Source organism: Danio rerio, chromosome 18 (genome assembly GCF_052040795.2).
Source record: "Danio rerio strain M-AB ecotype USA chromosome 18, GRCz13ab, whole genome shotgun sequence".
In the NCBI taxonomy this organism is placed as follows: domain Eukaryota; kingdom Metazoa; phylum Chordata; class Actinopteri; order Cypriniformes; family Danionidae; genus Danio; species Danio rerio.
Window position 1 is genome coordinate 850,001 of NC_141038.1, and position 25,793 is coordinate 875,793.

General features: G+C 40.3%; 2 protein-coding genes across 2 annotated transcripts in view; one reads left to right on the forward strand and one right to left on the reverse strand.

Annotated features, from left to right (window-relative positions):
• Positions 1–9,857, forward strand: part of larp6a (La ribonucleoprotein 6, translational regulator a) — a 19,495-nt gene extending 9,638 nt beyond the window's left edge. The window contains exon 3 of the mRNA NM_199903.1: positions 8,180–9,857. Within this exon, the coding sequence (NP_956197.1) occupies positions 8,180–9,268 (1,089 nt within the window). The 3' untranslated portion in view covers positions 9,269–9,857. The remainder of the gene's footprint in view (positions 1–8,179) is intronic.
• Positions 9,858–19,599: 9,742 nt separating this feature from the next.
• tm2d3 (TM2 domain containing 3) lies at positions 19,600–25,472 on the reverse strand. Its single transcript, NM_001099264.2, has 6 exons — positions 25,298–25,472; positions 24,298–24,393; positions 24,008–24,168; positions 22,139–22,313; positions 21,422–21,497; positions 19,600–20,328 (listed from the first exon to the last, which is right to left on the reverse strand). Exons 1-6 carry the CDS (start codon positions 25,404–25,406, stop codon positions 20,163–20,165), a joined length of 783 nt encoding a protein of 260 aa, NP_001092734.2. The 5' UTR covers positions 25,407–25,472; the 3' UTR covers positions 19,600–20,162.
• Positions 25,473–25,793: the final 321 nt, after the last annotated feature.

Sequence of the window (25,793 nt, forward strand, 5' to 3'; positions counted from 1 at the left end):
AGTTTCCACATATTGAGCTTCACGTTCTTATTTTCCCTCGTTTATTGAAGAGTTGCATTATGGGATGTTGATTGCTCTTCCAACTACTTTTAACCTTAAGTGTGTTTTCTGCACATGTGTAATAGTCTCCAGTGCTGTATTGTGTGTGTCTGTGTTGTATATTACGCTACAAACACCTATAATAAACCGCAGCACATGTTCTGTTATTCTACACTCTTATTCCTCTAGATATTATCTCTAATATTTTCTCAAACGACTAAAATGTCACTAAAAGTCTCTTTGTTAAACTGTAGAGTTGAATTTTCATCATCAGAAGTGGACCGAGCAGAGATCAACATCCCATAATTCAGTATTTTTGGGGTCAAACTGTGATCTTAATCTGAGTTTTAGTATATCAGCTAATAAAATAATAATATTTCCTGCTCAGAACTGATAAAATAAAAAAATGATCATTTTTACACTCGATGAGTTCAGCCTTAAGAAAAAAAATGCCAAAAATTGATTATTTTTGTCTCCAAAAAAGATAAAAACGACAAAATCTAATGTATGAAGAGAAATCTGTAGCTCAAATATTAAAATAAAAGTGATTAATTCAAAAACAACATCCTAAATGAGCAGAAATCTGCTTCCAGAATTTAAAAAAACAAAACAAAACAAATGCCACTGATTTTCAATGTACATCATCATGAAAACTCCTCAATAGCCAAATTCCCAGCGAGGAACTAAACCGCCTAAAATTGACCAATCAGAGGAGTCTCTGTTACTATGGAAACCTTGGCAGAAGCGTTAAGAGCAGTGACCGCTCAATACCATGATGCATTGCAAATGATGTAATCACATGAGTCTGAATACACCAATGCAGATCACACACACACACACACACACACACACACAGATCCCAGAGCCGTCTGCTGGTGCAAATCGAGTCTTAAACTGCTTCTGTTTGTGCAACATGTTGCTTCTGTTTCACAAGTTGTACTTTGAGTTGTAATCCGCCTGAATCTGTCACGGTTTACATAATATTTCTAAATATGAAGGCAAATTAACGGCTGTTTTTCAAGTGCCAAATCAAACTTATAAACTGTTAATTTAATTTATGTACTCAATCACATTATATAGAAATGATTAGACCTGTCACAATCACCAATATCTGGACTTATCACTCTGATTGGCACAACACGAGGACATGAGCTCAATCATTTTAATTGATGCACTACATATCGCCCATACATAACCAATTCTAGCAGCATTTAAGCTGGTTGTGCAGCATCTCTATCTCTACTGGAGCGGTCAGAGTCAGTATGGTGAAACACTGGAGTATTTACTATACATTACTGTAGGATATTCTCATGTGGGTGTCTGACAGCTGGAAATAGATCTGGCAGCAGCCTCTGTTACTCTTTACGTTGCACTTTTGTGTTAACATTTATTATTTATTTAGGGTTTGTTTTCACATTCTGACTCCAGTGCCTAAAGTGTTAAAATGACTATAACTGAAATATTCTTAAGAATACAGTATCATGCGTTGTTTGGAAGTGTTCCTGCATTGTGATATTGTCATTCTGCCATTATATAATGATGAGTGGAGTAAAATGGTCTTGAAATGACAATAATATCGTTCATCGCAATATATTTTGGTGGAATATATATCATACAGCAAAAATGGATATCGTGACAGGCCTACGAATGATGTGTATATTGATCAGTGTTAGATTTTCTTTATTTTGCTCGCCAAATACAGCTAAAACTGTGAAATTATTATGCATTACAGCTGTTTTTAAGCTCTTTAAAATAGAATTGACATTTTATATTTATTTTTGATCAATTTAAAGCATAATTGTTTTTTTTTTAAACAATATATTAATTATTTAGCCATTTACAAAATCAAATCAATAGTTTTTTTTTCTTTTGCTCAGCAAACCTGCATTTAATTCAACCAAAGTACAGCAAAAACAGTCAAATCTCTGTTATTTTACAGCAGTTTTCTATGTGAATTAGGGCTGCACGATATTAAGAAAAAAATCAGACAGTCAAATCAGATTGTTTTTGTTTTGCTGTGAGATATGAATATAATTTCACCAGATGACTTGAGTCGCTCTTTGGTAAGAATTGAGATGCAGATATTGAATCATCAAATGTTAGCACTACATGGCATCTTCATTATATAAATAATTCAATAAAATAATCATCAGTTTTATACTGTACAGTTCGTAGTGCCTGAATGCTTTGAACATCTCATACAACGTGTAAATGATAAACATTTGCTCCATTATGGTAAAAATCCCCATTGACTCTGGCCTGACCATGTTCTTGACTGTGGCTCCTGGTCAGAAATAATCCCAATTCAACATTGCAGATCTTTGTGGAGTGACTATTGCGGATGCACACATTGCCATATCAATGCTAAAACCATACACTGTGCAGCTCTAATATGAATATAGAAATGTTCTGTATGAAATGCTGCTTTGATCAAGAAACATGATTTTATATGAATAAAAGTGTATTTTTCAGAACAGTAATGACATGGAAATCTGTTATGACACAATGCATGTCTTTAACACCACATTTGATCACAATTTAAACAACCTTGTTATGGTATTATTTGCAAAATTTAACAAAGATTTGACCAAGCTTTTGAAGGGTGTAAACGGTCACCATTTACTTTTGTTCCAAACCTGTTTGAATGTTTTGAATGTTGAAAAACTGCTAACCATTGTCTCCCATAGGATTTTTTTCCTATTATACACTGTAAAAAAAAAAAAAAAAAAACTTGGTTGCCTTAAATTACACTAAATTAAATTAAACCTATGAGTCCATTGAACTTATGTTAATCTGATTTAAAATAAAATGTATAAAATTAAGTTGGAACATGATTAACTTTAATACGTGACAATGACCTAAAAACATGCTATCGTGACTAATTAAATATTTAATTTTTATAGTGTAAATGTCTATGGCAGATTTGTTTTTTTATTATATTTTTCTTGTCCCCAGCATTCTTCAAAATATCTTGTGTGTGTGTGTGTAACAGGAGAAGAAAATCCAAAGTTTGCACCCATTTAAGCGAGTAAATGATGAGAATTTTAATTTTTGGGTGAACTGTCCCTTTAAGATCCATACTCAATGCACCTTTATGACCCCCCCCCCCCAAAACACACACACACACTCCCTCCTACTTCTGTAATCATAAAGCGATAAATATAATAAACCAAATTAATAATGATAATAAAGCTAGTGAGGTGTTAAAACCAGTATATTTATTTTAGTCCTGTTGTGTAATTGTGTAGGACAGGACTTTAAAAATAACATTGCAATATTTAGTGTAACAACACTTCCCAGTCTACAGTATGAAACTGAAATGCAATTCATTCATTCATTTTCCATCGGCTTAGTCTTTAATTCAGAGGTCGCTACAGCTGAATGAACTGCCAACTATTCCAGCATATGTTTGACACATCGGATGCCCTTCCAGCTGCAACCCAGCACTGGGAAACACCCATACACACTCATTCTCAAACACACACACACACTCATACACTACGGCCAGTGTAGTTGATCAGTTCCCCTATAGCGCATGTGTTTGGACTGTGGGAGAAACCGGAGCACCCGGAGGAAACCCACGCCAACACGGAGAGAACATGCAAACTCCACACAGAAACACCAACTGGGACTCAAACCAGAGACCTTCTTGCTGTTGCTGTCACAGTGCTAACCACTAAGACACCATGCTGCCCCAAAATGCAATTAATATTAAAGTTAAACTCCATAATAGGTAAACTGTGCAGTAAATCTACAAATGGCAGAGTTTCAAGCTGTGGTTTGATCAGGTCACACTGTGATGCCGATGCTGAAATGGTATATTGTGCAGTCTTTGTGTAGCGATTAAATAAATCTCTCCTGAAATGGTTTAAGGGCTTGATTTTTCTATTTCCAATTCTCCTTTCTAATGTAAGTTTGTGATTCACCTTCAGTGTGAGCGGGCTGCTTTGATTCGTGACTCAGAGCTCGTTTTGAAACGCCCATGAAGAAAATGAGGGAGAACAATACTTCTGTCATGACAGCCTGAGTAAAGTACAGTAAATTGGCTGTTTTTTTTTAGGTTTTAACAGACTGGAGTTGCCTTTTAAAAAGGGAACAGACATTTCATCATGTTCCTCTCAAAGCTTCCCGTTTCAGTGGGAAATGATGTCAGAAATATGCCTTGCACAATACATTCGGTCATTTAAAGTCTGCAGGAAATCAACAGGTTTATATTGATTTTACTCGCACACATTGCAAGTCTTCAGATGAACAACAAATCTGTGCACAAGTTAAATGACTGATTATCGTTTGTTTTGGTAATCTTTAAATCAGTCTGACCAAATTCTGACTCTAATTGGGCAAAGTGATATTTAGCCACGCCCTTTTAACCATTTGTTTTACAGCAAGTAAAAGGAGGGGGGGTTTGAAATAAACCACTCCCCCTATTTAATATTCCATTTTAGTTGGAACTACATTCTGAACTGTCTTTTCCTGGTAGTCAAAAATCGTTAATATAATAACAGTAGTAATAATAATAATAACTAACAATTATAATATACTTACTACAATATTGAGAATTGTTTTGTTTTTGGTAATCTTTAATCAAAATCTGACCCAATTCTGGTTGGACAATTTGGTTTTTAGGCACACTCCTTTAACCATTTAAAGTTAGTTAAACCCCTTCCCCTACTCAGTATACATTTTACTTGGAAATGCATCATTCTGAAAAGTCTTTTTATGGGTGTCAATAATATTAGAGCTAATAATAAATAGTTAATAATAATTACATTTATAATATGATTATTATAAAATTGAGTTTTTTTTTTTTTTGTTGTTTATGGCATCTTTTATTAAAATTGTACCAAATGCCCTGATTGGGTGAAATGAGCTGATAAGACACTCCCCTTTAACCATTAGTTTGCTACAAGAGAAAGATGAGCTCAAATAAACCCCGCCCCCTGTTCAGTATTTATGTTAGTTGGAAATGCATCATTCTGAAAAGTCTTTCTATGATTGTCAAAAATAAAGTTGATGATAATATTAATAACAATTATACTATAATTAATATAACACTGACTTTCTTTTGCTTGCTTTGACAATCTTGTTAATAAAGTTAAAATAAATAGTTAATAATAATAATAATAATAATACTATTAAATTTATAATACATCTAATACAGAGATTTTTTTTGCTTATGTTTTTGGAAATTTTAAATCAATCTAACCAAATTCGGACTCTGATTGGGCGAAATTAGTTGTTTAGCCATGCCCCTTCATCCATTAGTTTGCTACAAGAGAAAGATGAGCTCAAACCACGCCCCCTACTCAATATTCCATATTTACTTGGAATTAAATCAAATAAATCTTTCTTTTTATGGTTGTCAAATAACAATGGTTAATAAGAATAATATTTTTTAATTATAATAGAGAATATTTTTCAGTGTTTTGGTAATCTTTCATTAAAATCTGACAGTTCTCTGACTCGGAGCGAAATTAGATACTAAACCACACCCCTTCAACCATTAATTTGCTGCAAGTGAAAAACGTGAAAAGCTTTAAAATAAACCATGTTCCAGTTTAGTTGGAAATACATTTCTGAAAAGTTTCTTTCTTTTTATGGTTGTCTGATTGAGCTGCTGTATTTTTGTAATAATAATAATAATAATAATAATTAATACTGGGCAAAAATTAATAGCATCTAATGTAGAAGTTTTTGATATAAGGTGTGTGAGATTTATAACAACAATAGTACTAATAATAATAAATATAAAGTCTGCAGCAGCTTCTGGTTCATGCAGCCTTTAAAGTGCCATGTGCAACTAAATTAACTTCCAACTCTGTAATCATTATTCGATTTTTAACTAAATGTGATGCTCATTTTTGGAGTCTGATGCTAATTTGGTTTTCACTGCTTTTTCCTGTGCTTTATCAGCCTCAATTAAATCTGCACTTTAATGTGGAGCAACACAAAATGACTTTCTTCTGTGATGTCGACACTAAAAAAGCCACTAATGACTGGCGTGTGTTGATGAATGGACCCTTTTCACACATGATTGACTTGTTTCCAGGGTTATAAATGCTGCCTTCATGTGCCATCACAATTATTCTCCAATTTCCAACTGGGAAACTCTGCTGGAACTGGCTCTCCAATTGTATTTACTACTGAGAAACTCATAAATGAATTTGGTGTTTGAGTTTGTGAGGGATAAACCTTGATTATGGTGGCTGGAAGATCATCTTCAAGTTAAAGTCGTGCATATCAAATTAATAACCATTTGAGGATTAGACTCGATTAAACATACAATTAGCATGCATTTGGCCAAAATTTTCTTCGTAGTTGACTAATATAACTGATTACAGTTTTTATGGTGGTCAATGATTGTGATGCTGCGTCTTTATAAATACTTAAACCTAAAATAATCAATTCAGTTAGGAAGGGGTTAAGTTAAATATGAGTTTTAATTAGTGTGATTTTTTTTTGTGACTAATAACTTAAATAAGACTGCTGAGGGCAATTGCTCTTTCTTTTGAGAATTGAAGTGTGATTAACACTAGCCTAGAGCACCATCTGCTGTCAGACTAGCCTAGAGGGCAGCCTGCTGTTAAAATCTAGTCTAGAGCACCGCCTGCTGTCAAGTTCTAGCCTAGAGCACCACCTGCTGACAAACTCTAGCAAAGAGCACCGCCTGCTGTCAAGTTCTAGCCTAGAGCGCCGCCTGCTGTCAAGTTCTAGCCTAGAGCGCTGCCTGCTGTCAAGTTCTAGCCTAGAGCACCATCTGCTATCAAATTCTAGCCTAGAGCACCGTCTGCTGTCAAATTCTAGCCTAGAGCGCCGCCTGCTGTCAAATTCTAGCCTAGAGCACTGCCTGCTGTCAATTTCTAGCCTAGAGTGCCGCCTGCTGTCAAAAACAAGCCTAGAGTGCTGTTTGCCGTCATACTAGCCTAGAGCACCGCCTGCTGTCAAATTCTAGCCTAGAGCGTCACCTGCTGTCAAAAACTAGCTTAGAGTGCAGTTTGCCGTCAAACTAGCCTAGAGCGCCGCCTGCTGTCAAATTCTAGCCTAGAGCGCCGCCTGCTGTCAAATTCTAGCCTAGAGCACCGACTGCTGACAAAAACTAGCCTAGAGTGCTGTTTGCCATCCAACTAGCCCAGAGTAACGCCTGCTGTCAAAAACAAGCCTAGAGTGCTGTTTGTCGTCAAACTAGCCTAGAGCACCGCCTGCTGTCAAATTCTAGCCTAGAGCGCCGCCTGCTGTCAAAAACTAGCCTAGAGCGCGGTTTGCCATCAAACTAGCCTAAAGCACTGCCTGCTGTCAAATTCTAGCCTAGTGTTGTCTGCTTCCAAAATTAAAACCAGAGTGCTATATGCCGTAAAACTAGCCTAGAGTATCATCTACTATACAAAAAATAACCTATAGCGTGGCTTGCTGCCAAAAACTAGCCTAGACCTCTGCCTCCTACCAAAAACTAAACCAAAGCGCCATCTGTTGTAAAACTAGCCTAGAGCACCATCTACTATACAAAAACTAGCCTAGAGTGCGGCTTGCTGCCTAAAACTAGCCTAGAGCGCCACCTGCGGCCAAATACTCAACTAGGTCGCCATCTACTATTCAAAAACTTGCCTAGAGCGCTGTCTAATGTCAAAAACTAGCCTAGAGGGTCACCTGCTGTGAAAAAATACCCCAGAGGGTCACCTGCAGTTAAAAACTAGCCTAGAGCGTCTCCTGTTGCCAGTAACAAACTAGCCTAGAGTGCTGTCTGCTGTCAAGTACTCGCCTAGAGCGCCCTCTACTGTCCACAAGCTCAGCTGATTCAAAAGAGAAGCAATGACTAGAAAAGTACAGTACCGACAAATCATTCCATGTGACTTCAGTGGACCAATCCTAACCATACAAAGCACCAACACTTGTGCACTATAAAATGAGTTTGTTTGCCAACATCCTCTGAATCAGGTTAAGGTGTGCGTTTACTGCCGGCAGTGTATTGCCATTAGAGTCAACAACACAAGACACAAGCAGCGTGGTATGGCCCATATGAGACATGCACACCCTGACCTGAAGCTGAAAAGCTTTCACAGTTTTTACTATTTGTTTTTGCATTAAGTGCCAAAAATAGTCAATTAATGGTCACACCTCTGCATCCCGTCTCTTTCTCCCTCAGGTCAAGCACTTGACGCGGGACTGGAGAACCACGGCGTATGCCTTACGCCACTCCAACCTGCTGGAGCTGAACGATGAGGGCCGGAAGGTGCGCCGCAGGTCGACCGTGCCAGTTTTCGCCAGTGAATCTCTGCCGAGCCGCATGCTTCTACTGAGCGAACTGAAGCGCTGGCCGGAGCTGGGCATCGCCCTCGGCGGAGATTCCAACAACGGAAGTGGTCCGACCCAGCAGGAGCGCCTCATGGAGCTGCTTCTGAAGGCCTTTGGAAACTACGGCCCGATCGCCTCCGTGCGAGTTCTCAAACCAGGGAAGGATTTACCAGCCGATCTGAAGAAACTCAGCGGGCGCTACTCGCAGCTAGGCACAGAAGAATGCGCAATTGTAGAGTTCGAAGAAGTAGAAGCAGCAATGAAAGCCCATGAGGCGGTCGGCGGAGAGGGAGGAAATCGAGGACCGCTAGGATTGAAAGTGGTGCTAATCGGCACCAAGCCACCGAAGAAAAAAGTTCCTAAAGATCGGCCGAGAGATGAAGGAATCGGCGGCATGCGTAAGAGTCGCTCCCTGAATAGCCGCGTACGAGAGTTGCAGTATCACGGAGACGACTCAGCCGCAAGTTCATCAGAAACCGAAAGCAATCCGACATCTCCACGATTAGCTCGAAAGTCACGCTCATGCAACAAGCTCAGTCCGACAAGTGCAGGCCCGAACCATCTCAGCCCGGTGGTTTCACCTAGGTCCAGTCCGTGGAGCAGCCCACGCGCTAGTCCATGCACCCAGCGCAAAACACATCCATCGGGGAAGTCTCCGCTGGCTAGCGAGGGTCGCTTGAGTCCTGAGCCAGGACGCCGTTGGGCAGACTATTCCTCAGACAGTAGCCTGACCCCGTCGGGAAGCCCTTGGGTCCAGAGGCGCAAGCAGGTCGCTAGTCAGGAGAGCAGCCCGGTGGGAAGCCCAATGCTAGCCCGGAAGATCCAGAACGCAGACGGGCTTCCTCCGGGTGTGGTGCGGCTTCCGAGAGGACCGGACGGCACACGAGGCTTTCACTGTCCTCCGCTCGGCAAAACTGCGTCCACACAGACCTGTCTATAAAGATCTTCTGTCGCCCCAAACACTCTGAACGCAGTCATGACCATCTCCTGTCCTTTTGTAAAACCTTTTTTCTATATGCTATTTTTGTTAACGTTTTATACATCTTAATTTGACTGAATGATGGCATCGCCGCATGGGGAAGCAGGCGGGAAACATATTTAAGTTTTAACCATCACCGTTGTATAGATGCACGTTTTGTAAAGACCTTCTGAAGGGGTTGCCCTGGTGTCTGACTCTCATGTTGTACATGTATTGTGTGTGTGTGTGGGTCGTCGTTCAGGCATTCTGTTGGGATCTCAGTGACACCGTATGCCTTTCTGAAGACCCCTAATCTCGGGAATCCCTTCGGTTTTATTTGATTTGATTTCTGTTGTCCTTTAATATGCTTCTCATTTTAGCGGTTTTCGGATCAGCTGGGATCTGCTTTCTTTTGTCTTTGGTTCGAGTCCTCTCCGCTTCCTCTCCGCACAGTGAAAGAGTGTTTGAGGTTTCTGTCCTGAGCACAAACGCCTCGTATTCTTGCCTTCATCTGAATTAAGGCGCTGCGCAGTCTGCTTCCTTACTGTACAAATAAATCACTTCAATCGCAGTTATCTGGGGTATTGCTCATTTCTTAAGATCCAATATTCTCTTGCTTTTGGCAAGTTTCTGTTTTGCATCTCAATTCTCCAGATTGCATGTAAATCAGCAGATGTCTGCTCTCGCATTCAGTCTTAAAGGGGCTGTGCATGCACAAACGAAAAATTCTGGTTTGTTTACAAACCTGATAGTTTCCTAATTCTGTTGAACACCAAGATATTTACTGAAGAATGCTAGAATAAAAACAGCCACTATTTCTGTTCTATAAAAGCCGCTCGGTTCACCAAAAGAAGAGAATAAAAGTAGAACCATGCAGAAAAAACCATATTGCAGTGAACAATGAACTCGCACAAAGCGAACATGACAGAGTTATGTAAATGCTTTAACAGCAGAAGTGTGATTTTTACCACAATAAACAAACACTAGGCTAAATATTGTTTTGGCATCAGCCATATTTCTGCAAGTGGCAGATTAATTGGTGACTAAACAAACAGTCTGAGGCGTTTCTTCCAATATGCATGAGTTTGCTCTGCTGCCCTGATGATGCACAATTACAGCAGAGCTTTATTTGCACTCTTGTTCACGCAGAACCACTGGCAGCTGAAATAACGGCTGCTCTTACACTGAGAAGGTCAGCAGCATAGTGTTGTTTTAATGCTGAGAATCATCATCATTATTATAGATCTAGCATGATCATTTAAATGATCAATCATGTCAAGTCCATCAGAGCTTTATTCCAGTGTTTTAATCTGCAGGTAAGGTGAGCATTTGGTACCATTACCTGGAAGATGATTTTATTTGACCCAGCATGACGTGGTAATGTTTCTTAGCAACCGTCTGATCTCGGCGGGATGCTGAGGCGACTGCGGGCCAATGCGTGTTCTAGTTGAGTCAGGTGATCTGGGATATTCTGAGGGTCATCTGGGTTCAGTTCTGAGTGAAATTATCCCTGAGTGAAGCCTCTATTCAGAACGCTGTTTAGACTCCGACTGCACTTAATTTGAGTCCTTTAAAAGAGCATTGATCCAGCGGCAGCGTTCTGCTGTAATTTGCTATAATATCAGTAAATGAATGTGCTTTTATCTGCATGCTCGTCTGAATCACACTGGACTCTTTTGAAAAACAACAATTACAGACTGTTTTCTGGTGGGAGATCTGCATTTCCTATTAAATGGCTAAAATCTTCTCTACAAAAAAATCTGATTGAAGTTTATGAATCAGTCATATGGGGACCAATCTTACATGAAGCCTTGATCTCTGGGTATTACACAGGGTATTCAGTCCTCAATTTAAAGCAATGACGACTGAGTTCTGTTGCTCAAATGAAGTTTTGGCAATTTAATTGGACAAAAAAAAGTATGGAGTCACTAGGGCTGCACAATCTTGAGATTCAATTATTTAGTTTTTCTGTGATCTCTATATATTTCCAAATCAGTATAATTTCATCAGATCATTCGAATGGCTATCTCTGGAAATAATTCATTATTTTTGATTGATTGGTGTGATTTTATAGAGCAGTGCATCTGCATAAAATATATTTTAAAAAGTTGTGCATACACCCACAGGAAAAAATACTGAAGATCTATAAATATAGTGCAATTTTACAGCGTTGGACCATTCTATTGTCAAGGAATATACTTAATATGTTGTGATTCTATAGTTGCTAGGGTAACAACAGCCAGTAATTAATGTTGGGGTGATTCTATAGTTGCTACAGTAACACAACTCATAAATAATGTTGTGGTGATTATATAGTTACTATGGTAACAACTACAGTGATTGATCTGTTGTGGGGATTCCATAGTTGCTATGGTAATACAACTGGTAATTGATGCTGTGGTAATTTTATAGTTACTATGGTAACAACTACAGTAATATCTTGTGGTGATTCTTTAGTTGCTATGGTAACACAACAGCTAGTAATGTTGTAATTATATAGTTACTATGGTAACAGCTACAGTAATTAATCCCTTGTGATTCTATAGTTGCTATGGTAACACAACAGCTAGTAATGTTGTAATTATATAGTTACTATGGTAACAGCTACAGTAATTTATCTCTGTGTTGTGATTCTGTAGTAACTATGGTAACAACTACAGTAATTAATCCCTTGTGATTCTATAGTTGCTATGGTAACAACAGCTAGTAATTAATGCTGTAATTTTATATTTACTATGGTAACAACTACAGTAAGTAATCCCTTGTGGTGATTGTATAGTTGCTATATTAACACAACTTGTAATTAATCTGTTGCGGAAATTCCATGGTTGCTATGGTGATACAGCTATACTAATTAATCTGTCACAGTGATTCTATTGTTGCTATGGTAATAACAACAAGTAATAAATCTTACATAATGATATAGTTGCTATGGTAACAACTACAGTAATCTGTTGTGGTGATTCTATAGTTGCTATGGTAACAAAACAAATAGTAACTAATTGTTGTGGTGATGCTACAGTTGCTATGGTAAAACAACGACGTAATTAATCTGCTTTGGTGATTCAGTAGTTGCTATAGTAAGTGACACGATTACAATAATATATACCAACAACGGAGTACTGTGGATTTCTACAGCTATAGGGTATATTATACTACAATACGCCGCCGTTTATATGACATTGTATAAACAGTAATATACATATAGAGTAGAATTAAAGTACTGCCAGTTTATAAGCAGGTTAGTGAACTGTAATTCCCCCACTAATACCGACAATATATCACTTTAATCTATTAAACATGTAACATGCCACTTTTTCAACCTTTAAAACATCAAAAGTTGTTGAAGGACCCTGCTGAAAAATCCAGCTTAAACCAGCCTAGGCTGGTTGGCTGGTTTTAGCTGGTCGACCAGGCTGGTTTTAGAGGGGTTTTGGCCATTTCCAGGCTGGTTTCCAGCCATTTCCAGCCTGGTCTTAGCTGGTCAGCCTGGAAAATGACCAGCTAAAACCAGCTTGACCAGCCTGGTTTAAGCTGGAAATAGCTGGTTTTGGCTGGGCTCCCAGCCTGGCTAGGCTGGTCAAGCTGGTTTTAGCTGGTCATCTCCCAGCCTGACCAGCTAAGACCAGGCTGGAAACCAGCCTGGAAATGGCCAAAACCCCTCTAAAACCAGCCTGGTTGACCAGCTAAAACCAGCCAACCAGCCTTGGCTGGTTTAAGCTGGATTTTTCAGCAGGGGAGAGAGCATAGTAGCATACATCATGTTTACATCAGGTCAGTTGGTATTTCTGTGTGGAGTTTGCATGTTCGAGTAAATTGCGAGTGAACTACAGCTTTTTACCAAACCCCTGCACAAGCCTAAACCCAGACTCTGACTTTCTGTCTGTCTTCTGCATGTCTAGTCCTGCATCCAGCTTCTACAGTGCAGTCATAATATGAGTGCTGGCGTGTTATTCTCAACATGAACACAGCAATTAAAATCTGCCTCTGGTTCATATTAGAAGTCAGTTCTGAGAAGCAGCAACAGAAAATGTTGAAATATTGGCGTCTACATAACCTTCCCTGCAGTGTTCTAATCAAATCTACAAGACGTGTTTCTGTGGACGAGCTACAGGTCTGACAGCATAGTTTATGGGTGTGGGAAATGACTTCAGGGCCCATATTCACAGAACCTTGTATGTTAGATCTAAGAGTTCTGAATAGCAGTAAAGGATTTCAGCTTTCTGTTCAAAGCTGCTCATAATGCTGCTGAGATGAGTTTACAGAGAAACCTGAAGCTGAGCATGAGGGCGGGGCTGAGCTTGCTGCTATGGGTGATGTCATCATGCTATGCACAAAGGTGATTGGTTGATGGGGAGGGGTCTCTGTTAGGGATTTATTCATAGAAATATTGCAATATTGTGCTGCCATGTTTATCATATATTCATTTTCCTTTGGTTTAATTCCTTTATTCACCAGCGGGATGAACCACCAACTTATCCATCATATGTTTTACACAGCGGATGCCCTTTCAGCTGAAACACAGTTCTGGGAAACACCCATACACATACTCATACACTGAAAAAGATGATTCAAAGATGATACCTTGGATTTCCTAAATTTGTTCAGGGTAAGTGCATGCAAACAATGTATTTGGGCTGTATTTAAACAAACAAATTAAGTTGAACATTACTACATTTGATTTGTTTAAATTCAACCCATATGAACAGTTATGCAGACATGATTTTTTCAGTGTACACTACAGCCAGTTTAGTTGATCAATTCACACTCATTGACACACTCATACACTACAGGAAGTTGAGTTCATCATTTATTCATCTTGGGTCACCACAGTGGAATGAACCTCCAACTATTCCAGCAAATGTTTCACACAGCGGATGCTCTTCCAGCTGCAACCTAGTTCTGGGAAACACCCATACACACTCATTCATACACACACACACACACTCATACACTACGGCCAGTTTAGTTGATCAGTTCCCTTATAGCGCATGTGTTTGGACTGGGGGGGAAACCGGAGCACCTCCATGCCAACACGGGGAGAATATGCAAACTCCACACAGAAACACCAACTGACCCAGCCGGGACTCGAACCAGTGACCTTCTTACTGTGAGGACACAGTGCTAACCATTGAGCCGCTGTGTCGCCCCTGCCATATTTAAATACAGATTAAAAATAAAACAAACGTTGCCATTTTCAATAGTAGTTTTAAAGTGCATGACTTCAAAATGTTTTTCAGGGTCAAGCTACATTACATATGTGGACGGAGATATAAAAAATGCATTATTTACATTAATTATTTGCTTTTACTTATTTTATACCAGGAATCAGGAACCTTTTTTCAGTAAAGAGCCATTTCAGATTTTTTTTAGCAAATGCATGTTTGTAAAGAGCTATTTGGATGTGTGTGTGTGTATATACAGTATATATATATATATATATAATTCACAAAATGCCTTTTTAAAAATGCATTTGCTACTCTATTACAATAAATTACTAATAAAATATTATAGTATTACTACTAATACTATATTATTATTTGTAATATTACTATACATAATACAGGTTTAAACAAAACCTTAATTTATGTCCATGCTCATCTCAAAAATAAACAAACATGAAGCATCACATGTTAAGCAAGTCCACGAATGAAGAAAGAATAATTTACAGTATTTTTATTTTCATCACCACTCATGAATGTTGTTTATATTTAAGTTTCTATAGAAATGTAGGTTGTTTAACCTTTATTGGTCACAATTCAGGTTTATCCATGTGGCCATAAACGTACATTGGTCCAAACGTCCTAGCTCTTATTCATTGTGCTGTATACAATTTAAAAGGGGATTGTAATTGTGTTTTCGATAGGCAACAGATTTTTAGTGATGGTTATAGTTTTTTAAATGATAATATAATATTAAAGGAAGACAGCTGGAGAGCCACAGATTTTTGGTCAGAGTCATGTGTGGCTCAAGAGCCATAGATTCCCTACCCTAAGTATGTGCTTTGCTTTTAATGTTTCAGACATCAAATTATTATTATTTTTTAAATAATCATGTATAGTTTTAATGAATTTTCATCCAATGTTCATCCAAATTTAATGTATTTTCTTAGAAAAAAAAAAACAAATACATTTTTATGTGACGGGGCAAAGCAGTGGTAGTGCTGTTGCCTCACAGCAAGAAGGTTGATGGGTCACTGGTTCGATCCTCGGCTCAGTTGGCGTTTCTGTGTGGAGTTTGCATGTTCTCTCTGTGTTAGCGTGGGTTTCCTCCGGGTGCTCCGGTTTCCCTCACAGTCCAAAGACATGCGGTACAGCTAGGTAGGCTACATTGTCCTTAGTGTATGAGTGTTTGTGTGTGGATGTTTACCAGAGATGGGTTGCAGCTGGAAGGGCATCCGCTATGTAAAACTTGCTGGATAAGTTGGCGGTTCATTCCGCTGTGGCGACCCCGGATTAATAAATGGACTAAGCCGACAAGAAAATGAATGAATTAATTACATTTTTAAGTGACGTTTATTTATAAACTAATTTCGAGAGGATCCTGTGCTTATGATTGATCACAGCCGGTCCTGCATCAGCCCACAATTGATTCACCAATCAGTTCCTAACTTGCTATAAATAACCAGAGGTTTCTTACCTCAGTATCTTCATCTTGAAGAATCCCTCCATACCACCCATACTCCCCCTCATTTCCAGATGGGTGACACGGTGGCCCAGTGGTTAGCACTGTTGCCTCACAGCAAGAATGTAGTCCTTACTAAACCAGCTGACATTTCTGTGCAGAGTTTACTCGTTCCCCCCGTGCTCGCGTGGGTTTCCCCCAGGTTCTTACGGTGGCCGAGAGAGCTGCACACGCTGCAATTTAAGAAAGCACATGCAGTTACAAAAAAACCCAGCAAATAAAGAAACAATCCTCATCAGTTTGACAGCACATGTGTTGCAAATCTGTCACAACACAAACAACTGAAGAAACACAGCTAATCGGTCACAACACCGGCAAATATGCACTTAACACACTCTATCAGTGCTTCATTGATGTAAATAATGCAGGGCTTGATCTTCTGGGGTAATATTCGACTAAACATTTTCCCTGTTTAGGATTTCCTCTTAAATGGAAACTCAGGAGGAAATCCTAAATGTGTTAAATACTTCTTTCAAGCTATGATCACGTTTTGTGAATCCAGGCGTGATCTGCTTGTGTGTGTGTGTGTGTGTGTGTGTGTATCAGTGTCATGAGGGTGTCGTGTCGTCTGCTCTGTGAACACTGTCAGATCTGGTGAGAAAGGAGGAGCGCGGGCTGATACACAGAGAATGCCAAAGCATCACCGTCAGCGTGTGTGTGTGTGTGTGCGGGAGGGCGAGGAGGAGGCGTTTGTGGAGCTCAAGATAGATCTGACTTTACTGAAGCCAACGCACAAAACACACTACAGATCATCACTGAACACCTCCTCGCTTCTGTGTCAGATCACTCTACTTAATAATGACTTTGATTTAAAGGGTACTTGTCATGCAGAAATTACTTTAATAAGGGGTGTGTGTGAGTGTGTGTGTATCTCCAGCAGCCTCTAATGATGAACATGAGTTAATTGTGTTTATTATAATCAGACTTGATGAATGAAACACTTTGATTGACATTCTCCCTTTGTACGTGTCTTCAAAGGGAGAAAGCCCCGCCCACTAGTGCCCATCTCTCCATCTCATTAGCATAAACAGCAGCCCTGAGTGAGAAGCAGCCGTCTGTCCATTAGCCATTAGAGTGTTTGAGCTGCAGAAGATGATGTCAGCATAGACTAAGAGGATTATAGATGTGCAGTTCTAGATGAACAAAGACAGAAGCATCAAGCGCACACACACACACACACTGAAGCACACATGCACACCTGACCAGCACTCACAACACACACACTGCTGTTTTACATATGACACTATGCCGTCTGTAGCTCCGCCCTCTTCTTAAAAAAAACAATCTCATTTGCATTTAAAGCGACAGTCACCAAAACACCACAAAAAGTCCTGAAAGGGTCAGTTTCAGAGAGCTGGAGAACATCATCTGTGTGCTGTTCTCAGCTAAAACACACACACACTAGACACAGCAGAGACGCAGTTTACAGCTTGTAATAAGGGGAAGAATAGGTCTGCAGTAATATAAGACTCAAAACCCTGCTGATCAGAGGATTCACGAATAATGCACATGTAGATACACTTCCATCATCATCATCATCATCATCATCATAACAGTGTCCAGCTTCACTTCTCTATAGTGTCTACAGCAGGGGTGGCCAACCCTGTTCCTGGAGATCTACCTTCCTTTTAGTTGCAACCCTTATCAAACACACCTGCCTGTAATCAAGTAGATTTCAGGTCCTAATTAATGGGTTCAGGTGGGTTTGATCAGGGTAGGAGCCAAACTGCACAGGAAGGTAGATCTCCAGGAACAGGATTGAGCACCCCTGATCTACAGTAGTCTACACTTGTCAAAGCATGCAGAACATGATAGGCCATAATAATACAGTGTTCTTGATAGAACTTGTCCTGAATACCATCCAAAGCCCTCATTCTTATACACACACACACACACACACACACACACACACACACACACACACACACACACACACACACACACACACACACACACACACACACACACACACACACACACACACACACACACACACACACACACACTGCTGCAGTTACATAACATGTCCTGTTGTGTGCATATGTATAATGTGTTAATAAATACACAATAATAAAGAACCATTTGGGGTGGCACAGTGTCTCATTGGTCAGCACTGTGGCCTCAAAGAAAGGTCACTGGTTCGAGTCTCGGCTGGGTCAGTTGGTGTTTCTGTGTGGAGTTTGCATGTTCTCCCCGTGTTGGTGTGGGTTTCTTCCGGGTGCTCCGGTTTCCCCCACAGTCCAAACACATGCGCTATAGGGGAACTGATCAACTACACTGGCCATAGTGTATGAGTGTGTGTGTGTGTGAATGAGTGTGTATGGGTGTTTCCCAGAACTGGGTTGCAGCTGGAAGAGCATCCGCTGTGTGAAACATTTGCTGGAATAGTTGGCGGTTCATTCCACTGTGGTGACCCAAGATGAATAAAGGGATTAAACCGAAGGAGAATGAATGAATGTAAGCACACGCATGATCATTCTGTCATCACTTACGCTCATCTCAGAGCAATACGACTAGAATCACTTGTTTTGTTGAACACAGAGGAGGTTTTAAAGGCTGTAACTGTGTCAGAATGTTTCATCTTGTGTGTATATTTATATCATACAAACTAAAATTACTATACTGCCACTTATAAAGAAGTATACAGTGTGTGTGTGTGAGTGGATTCAGGAGCTCAAACCGGTCAGGCTGAACCCAAAACACTGTGTGTACATGTGTGTGTGTGAAAATGAAGAGAGGCGCACTTACATTCATCACAATGGCAGAGCGGGTGTGTGTTCCTGGAATCCGCAGAGAGGAATAAAGCTGTTTGTTCAAGAACAAGAGATTCAATGGCAGCACGACACACTCTGTTCTTCACCATTATGGAGGATCATTCAGAGAAACACTCATCACACACACACTCATACAACATGCACACGGTCTGTCACACATATACATGCATACACACAATTAAAGACACACTGTCACACACAGCACAAACACATCCACATATTAACTTACTGGCCACTTTATTAGGTACACTGTCCAGCTGCTGGTTAACGCAAATGTCTAATCAGCCAATTGAGCATCAACGCCACAGCCTACCTGAGTATTGCTGCTGACCATGTCCATCCCTTTATGAGCACAGTGTCTCCATCTTCTGATGGCTACTTCCAGCAGGATAACGCAGCATGTCATAAAGCTCAATCATCTCAGACTGGTTTCTTGAACATGACGATGAGTTCACTGTACTCAAATGGCCTCCACAGTCACCAGAGCTCAATCCAATAGAGCAGCTTTGGGATGTGGTGGAGCGGGAGATCTGAAGCAACTGCGGATGCTATCATGTCAATATGGAGCAAAATCTTTTCAGTAGCTTGCTGAATCTGCCATGAAGGATTAAAGCTGTTCTGAAGGCAAAAGGGGTCCAGGGGTACTAGTAACGTGTACCTAATAAAGTGGCCTGTGAGTGTACACTCAAATACAAACACATACTCAATCTCTCTCTCTCTCTCTCTCTCTCTCTCTCACACACACACACACACACACACACACACACACACACACACACACACACACACACACACACACACACACACACACACACACACACACACTCTCTAAAATGAATGTGAGGAACATCATGATCGTCTTCAACATGACAGCGGTTTATTCAGAACTCAACAGTGAATTAAAACATCAGCAGAGCGAATCATTATCATATTTACACACACACATATTCATATATATACACACAGATATATACAGGGATCATTAATCAGTGAGATCAGCCTGCGCACGTGCCTCCAGCATCCTCATTCACAGCAGATGGAGCTCTGCCCGAGTGGGAGTGTGGGAATCTGGGATGCGGTCGTCACGGTAACGCCAGCGCTCACAAATCTGGGTTGCGGTCATCACGGTAACGCCAGCGCTCAGAATTTTGGAATGCGGTCGTCACGGGAACGCCAGCGGTCAGAATTCTGGGATGTGGTCGTCACGTTATGCCAGCACTAAGAAATCTGAGATGCAGTTGTCACGGTAAAGTCAGCACTTAGAATTTTGGGATGCGGTCGTCACAGTAACGCCAGCACTGAGAAATCAGAGATGCAGTCGTCCACGGTAATGTCAGCACTACGAAATCTGGAATGCAGTCGTCACGATAACATCAGCATTCAGATCTGGGATGTAGTCGTCACGGTAACGCCAACATTCAGATGTGGAGCGAGCCGTCGGCTGGACCCACATACCCCACGCCGATCAGCAGCACGTCGATCAGCGTCCAGATGCCCAGACCCCCGAAACTGAAGAGTTTACCCAGACCCTCCCTCCACTGACCCAGGTAGAAGCGGTCCGCGCCAAAACCACCCAGAGTGATGCTGCACACACATGCCAAGAACATGATAAGAACACGCCAAGAACATGTCAGCCCTCACACTCATAATGCAGTCTGGTCTGCTCAGACACACTCAGGAGGAGTGTGCACGCAAGTCTACAATAATGCAGCTTTTAGAAAGAGAGCAAAACATAGGATTATAAAAATATGTATGAATAAAATCTATTAATCTGGTCAAAATGTAGTGCAATATATTAATAATACATACACACACATACATGCATACATGCATACATACATACATACATACATACATACATACATGCATGCATCCATACATCATACATACATACAAGCTTACATGCATACATACATGCATACATACATGCATACATACATGCATACATACATGCATACATGCATAAATACATGCATACATGCATACAAACATGCATACATACATACATACATACATACATACATACATACGTCACACACACCAAGAACACGTCAATAACACGTCAGCCCTACTATTTATAACGCATTCTGGTCTGTTAAGACTAAAAGGAGTGTGAATGTTTATAATCAATGTTGTTTTTATAAAGGGGCCAAAAAATACACTCAGAATACAGTAAATGTCATTTTTAGGAGATTATAACAAGTCAGACGGATGTAATGCTCAGTCATTTTGGAGTTGGTGTGTCTGAAATGTTAAAAATCATTAAATAAATCCAAAACAAATTGAATACAAATAAAATTCATTCGTCTGGTCAAACCTAAGTCCAATATATTTATCCTTCTGTTCATATCTCAGACATTTGGGCTAAATTTATCTGATAAATGTATTCTTTCACTCATTGACAAACCACTGTAGCCTCGAGCGCTTTGTGTAGCCTAAAAATAAATTATGCAAGTAAACTTCACAAATTTTGGGTTAAAAAAACAAGCCCTGATTGTAAAGTGTAATAAACATAATGAGTTCACACAAAAATATGCAAACGCAATCATAAAGGCTTTTTTAAGCTTATAAACAAAAAGCAACCAATCAGAATCCATCCTGCTTCATAAAGCTTGAGCATATAAAGCATCAGGTGACAAAAGAATCAAAGGAATCAAATGAGTGAGCAGTGAATCACCTGAGAGCCAGAGCTGTTGACCACTTATATCCTCCAGTCCAGTTGCAGAAGAGACGCTTCTGAAACACTCTCTTACCTGACAGAACACACACACACACACACACACAGACACACACACACACACACACACACACACACACACGAAACATTATTAACACACATGAGCACTTCAGTCCTCTAGATGTGACTCAGTTCAGTGTTCAGTCCGAAGGCAGCTGAAGAAACGTGTGTATTGTAGGTCACTAATGTACTTGACTATAATGTGCAGTTCTCATTTGATGCTTGACATAATACTGAGAGGCCGGGGCATAGAGTAGCTCCTCCTTTAAAAAACAGCCAATAGCCAACATAGTTAGCCACGCCCCTCCAGCTGCCAGTTTTGTCATCAAACAGAAAGGGTGGTCAGGAAGAGTCTGTTAGGTTGTAATAACTCTCCCTAAACCCTTTACAGGCCTTTATGAATGAAGCGCCTACTTTACTACATCCAATCAGCTCACAGTCAAAAAACAAGCCACGCCCACTGTTGTCTCATTTAATATTCTGTTTCTCTAGGAACTGCGTCACAATGCAAAGAAAAAATCAATCGCAGCTCCCGGTTCAACACACATCGCATTAGTGTTTTCATGTGGAGAGATGTTGTTAAAAAGCAAGGCAGCGTTTTTGGTAAAAATACCACCGGTGTACATGTGGACACAGCCCGAGCGAGCAGAGACGTACCGAGGCAGTGCACGTGCTCCAGCACTTCACAGCTAGCGTTGTAGCGTCTGCGCGGACACGACACTGTCATGCAGTCGCTGGAGTTGGAGCAGCGATACTGAGACGCGTCCAGCTGAAAACAGAAGCGGCACAGGAGAGAGAGAGTGAAGTTCTGCTGCCGCTCGCCCTGATCGCTCTGAAAAACACAGAAAACACTGATATTACAGCATACTCATCTTCTATTACAGGATGAAAACACTCATCACAGACACTGACATTAGTGCAAAGAAAACTGACCTCCTATTTATATGGCAACACTTTAGCATAATGGTCCATTAGGTAATGTATTTACTAGCAATAACTAAGTATGAATACTCTTGTAAAGCACTTATTAATCATTCTGGACTGTAACCTATGGCACAATATTTATAAAACTTGCCTCTGATTTTATTTTGGTAAGCACATTGTACATTAGAATTGGTCATTTTAATTAATGATACAAATCTAAATATATAAATATAGAGTACTTAAATGACTTAAACTGTGCAATATATATATATACACACACACTCACTGGCCGCTTTATTAGGTACACCTGTCCAACTGCTTGTTAAAGCAAATGTCTAATCAGCCAATCACATGGCAGCAGCTCAGTGCATTTAGGCATGCAGACATGGTCAAGACGATCTGCTGCAGTTCAAACTGAGCATCAGAATAGGGAAGAAAGGGGATTTAAGAGACTTTGATCGTGGCACGGTTGTTGCTGCCAGACGGGCTGCTCTGAGTATTTCAGAAACTGCTGATCTACTGGGATTTTCACGCACAACCATCTCTAGGCTTTACAGAGAATGCTCCGACAAAGAGAAAATATCCAGTGAGCGGCAGTTCTGTGTGCGCAAATGCCTTGTTGATGAGGCCAGAGGCCAGAGGAGAATGGCCAGACTGGTTCCAGCTGATAGAAAGGCAACAGTAACTCAAATAAGCACTCGTTACAACCGAGCTCTGCAGAAGAGCATCTCTGAACACACAACACGGCCAACCTTGAGGCGGATGGGCTACAGCAGCAGAAGAGCACACCGGGTGCCGCTCCTGTCAGCTAAGAACAGGAAACTGAGGCTACAATTCACACAGACTCACCAAAACTGGACAATAGAAGATTGGAGAAACGTTGCTGCTCTGATGAGTCTCCATTTCTGCTGACACATTCAGATGCTCGGCTCAACAACATGAAAGCATGGATCATCCTGCCTTGTATCAGCGGTTCAGGCTGGTGGTGGTGGTGTAATGGTGTGGGGGAGATTTTCTTTGGGTCCATTAGTACCAATTGAGCATCAACGCCACAGCCTACCTGAGTATTGCTGCTGACCATGTCCATCCCTTTATGAGCACAGTGTCTCCATCTTCTGATGGCTACTTCCAGCAGGATAACGCAGCATGTCATAAAGCTCAATCATCTCAGACTGGTGAACATGACGATGAGTTCACTGTACTCAAATGGCCTGCACAGTCACCAGAGCTCAATCCAATAGAGCAGCTTTGGGATGTGGTGGAACGGGAGATTGGCATCATGGATGTGCAGCCGACAAATCTGCAGCAACTGTGTGATGCCATCATGTCAATATGGAGCAAAACCTCTGAGGAATATTTCCAGCAGCTTGATGAAACTCTGACTCGAAGGATTAAGGCAGTTCTAAAGACAAAAGGGGTCCAACCTAGCACTAGTAAAGTGTACCTAATAAAGAGTGTAAATAGTGAATTTGTTTTCATGCATGTGAATTTGGCTATGCATGTGTACATTGTGTTTTCTGCATGAACTATCATTGAGACTAATCTAGCTCTGTAGTGCGCTGTTGTCGGGCAGCTAAATAAAGACTGTACACATCGTCTCACCACGCAGTGAACTCCGGCTCTTGGTCTGCAGGTGTAGTTGTGCGGCCGGCCGTAGCTGCAGTTGTGGTGAAGTGCACAGATGATGCAGTCGGCGGGTAGTTTAGAGCACAGGCCTCCACTCGGACACTTGGACACGTAGTTATCAGTGACCACTGGAGAAGCTGAACACAAACACAACACACCGTCTTGAATAAACACACTGAACACAACACAACAGCTTCTCACTGTCTTTAACTGGCGAATAGTTCAGACTGTGTGTGTGTGTGGTGAAGTGCAGTATTGATTGTGACCTGAGGATGCGGTCATGGCCACCGGGCTGCTCATCACTGACTTCTGCTGGGCTAAATATGGAGGATCCTGACCCACATGAGGAGAGCTCAGATACCCTGCAGAGAGAGCAACATTACTCATGACAAACATCTGAAAATTAAAGCATATTTCATTCAGAAAACAAAGTCAAAATCATGCACTTGCACTTAATAATCCAGATTAGGGCTGCATGATATTGGAAATGTCTAATATTTCATTATTTTGCGATTATATAATGCAATATGACCAGATAACCTAAATATCTCTATTCGGAAAGAATGATTTGGCAGTGCATCTGCATACAATATAATACATATAATAATCAATCTACAAGCATTAATAAATGCAATAAAAGAGAGATATAAATGAAATAAATAAATATGGGTTGCAGCTTTAAGGGTATTCTCTGTGTAAAACATGAGCTGGATAAGTTGGCGGTTCATTCCGCTGTGGCGACCCCAGATTAATAAAGGGACTAAGCCGAAAAGAAAATTAATGAATGAAGCTTTGCTATGGATGTGACACATGTGAAATTGGCATTTGTGTGACTTTGATAAATCAAATATAATAGTGTGAAAACATTAACAGACGTGTTTGAGTATTTTCAGTCCTGTACAATACAAACCTATACAAACAAACTTAAAAAGGGTTCAGCTATTTTGCTGTAAACGTTATATTTGTCATGGCAAGGTTGACATTTTTGTGTAATTTATCATAAATTATATAAACAATACTCATTAATAATTTGGGAAAGGCCTCCATGTGCTGTAAATACATTCATTTACAAAAACACAATATCAAGACACGACCTGTTTTTTAAATATAACATTATCATACACATATTCACTATTATTTGCTTTATTATTGACATTACACCACGATTTAACCAGTTTACACTGGACTCAAACCGAGAACAACAACACACACTGCAGGAGATCAGATCAGCAGACACGCTCTCCAGAGCCACGAAAACACACGTACCGTCCACACATGAGGAGTAAATGTCGAGCAGCAGCAGAACCAGCATTATATACGAGCTCATTTTATTCCGTCCGCGATCTAGAACCCATTTCTGTCCGTTCGCCGTCATCGTGAAACACTGCTTCCGCCGTTTGACCGAGTCTACTGCTCGCTTCCTCCTACGTAAAAGTCCCAGGGGCAGCTGCTGGCTGAAAATAAGTCACGGACAGCACAGCTCTGCGCAAATGCGAACTCAAAATGTTATGTTTAAATTGAAAGTACAAAGTTTATAAAGACTAATTCTTATACTGTAAAATGTCTCAAATTCTTAAACATTCATAAATACAGATTAATAAGTAAGCTCCACTTTATTTTGCAATGAGTAAGTATTTTCAGTAAAATATTATGTACTATCATCATGGCAAAGATAGTAGAAAATAGTTATTAAAACTAGTATGTCTAAATAAAATCCCAAGGGAAGTTTTTGAAAAATTATTAATTTCACAGGATGGCAAAC

Coding starts and splice junctions, on each gene's coding strand:
- tm2d3 (NM_001099264.2), bottom strand. CDS start 25,406: ATGACGGCGAACGGACAGAAATGGGTTCTAGATCGCGGACGGAATAAA. Junction 24,394..25,297: donor TTACTCCTCATGTGTGGACG/GTACGTGTGTTT, acceptor CTCTCTCTGCAG/GGTATCTGAGCTCTCCTCAT. Junction 24,169..24,297: donor GGCCATGACCGCATCCTCAG/GTCACAATCAAT, acceptor GTTTGTGTTCAG/CTTCTCCAGTGGTCACTGAT.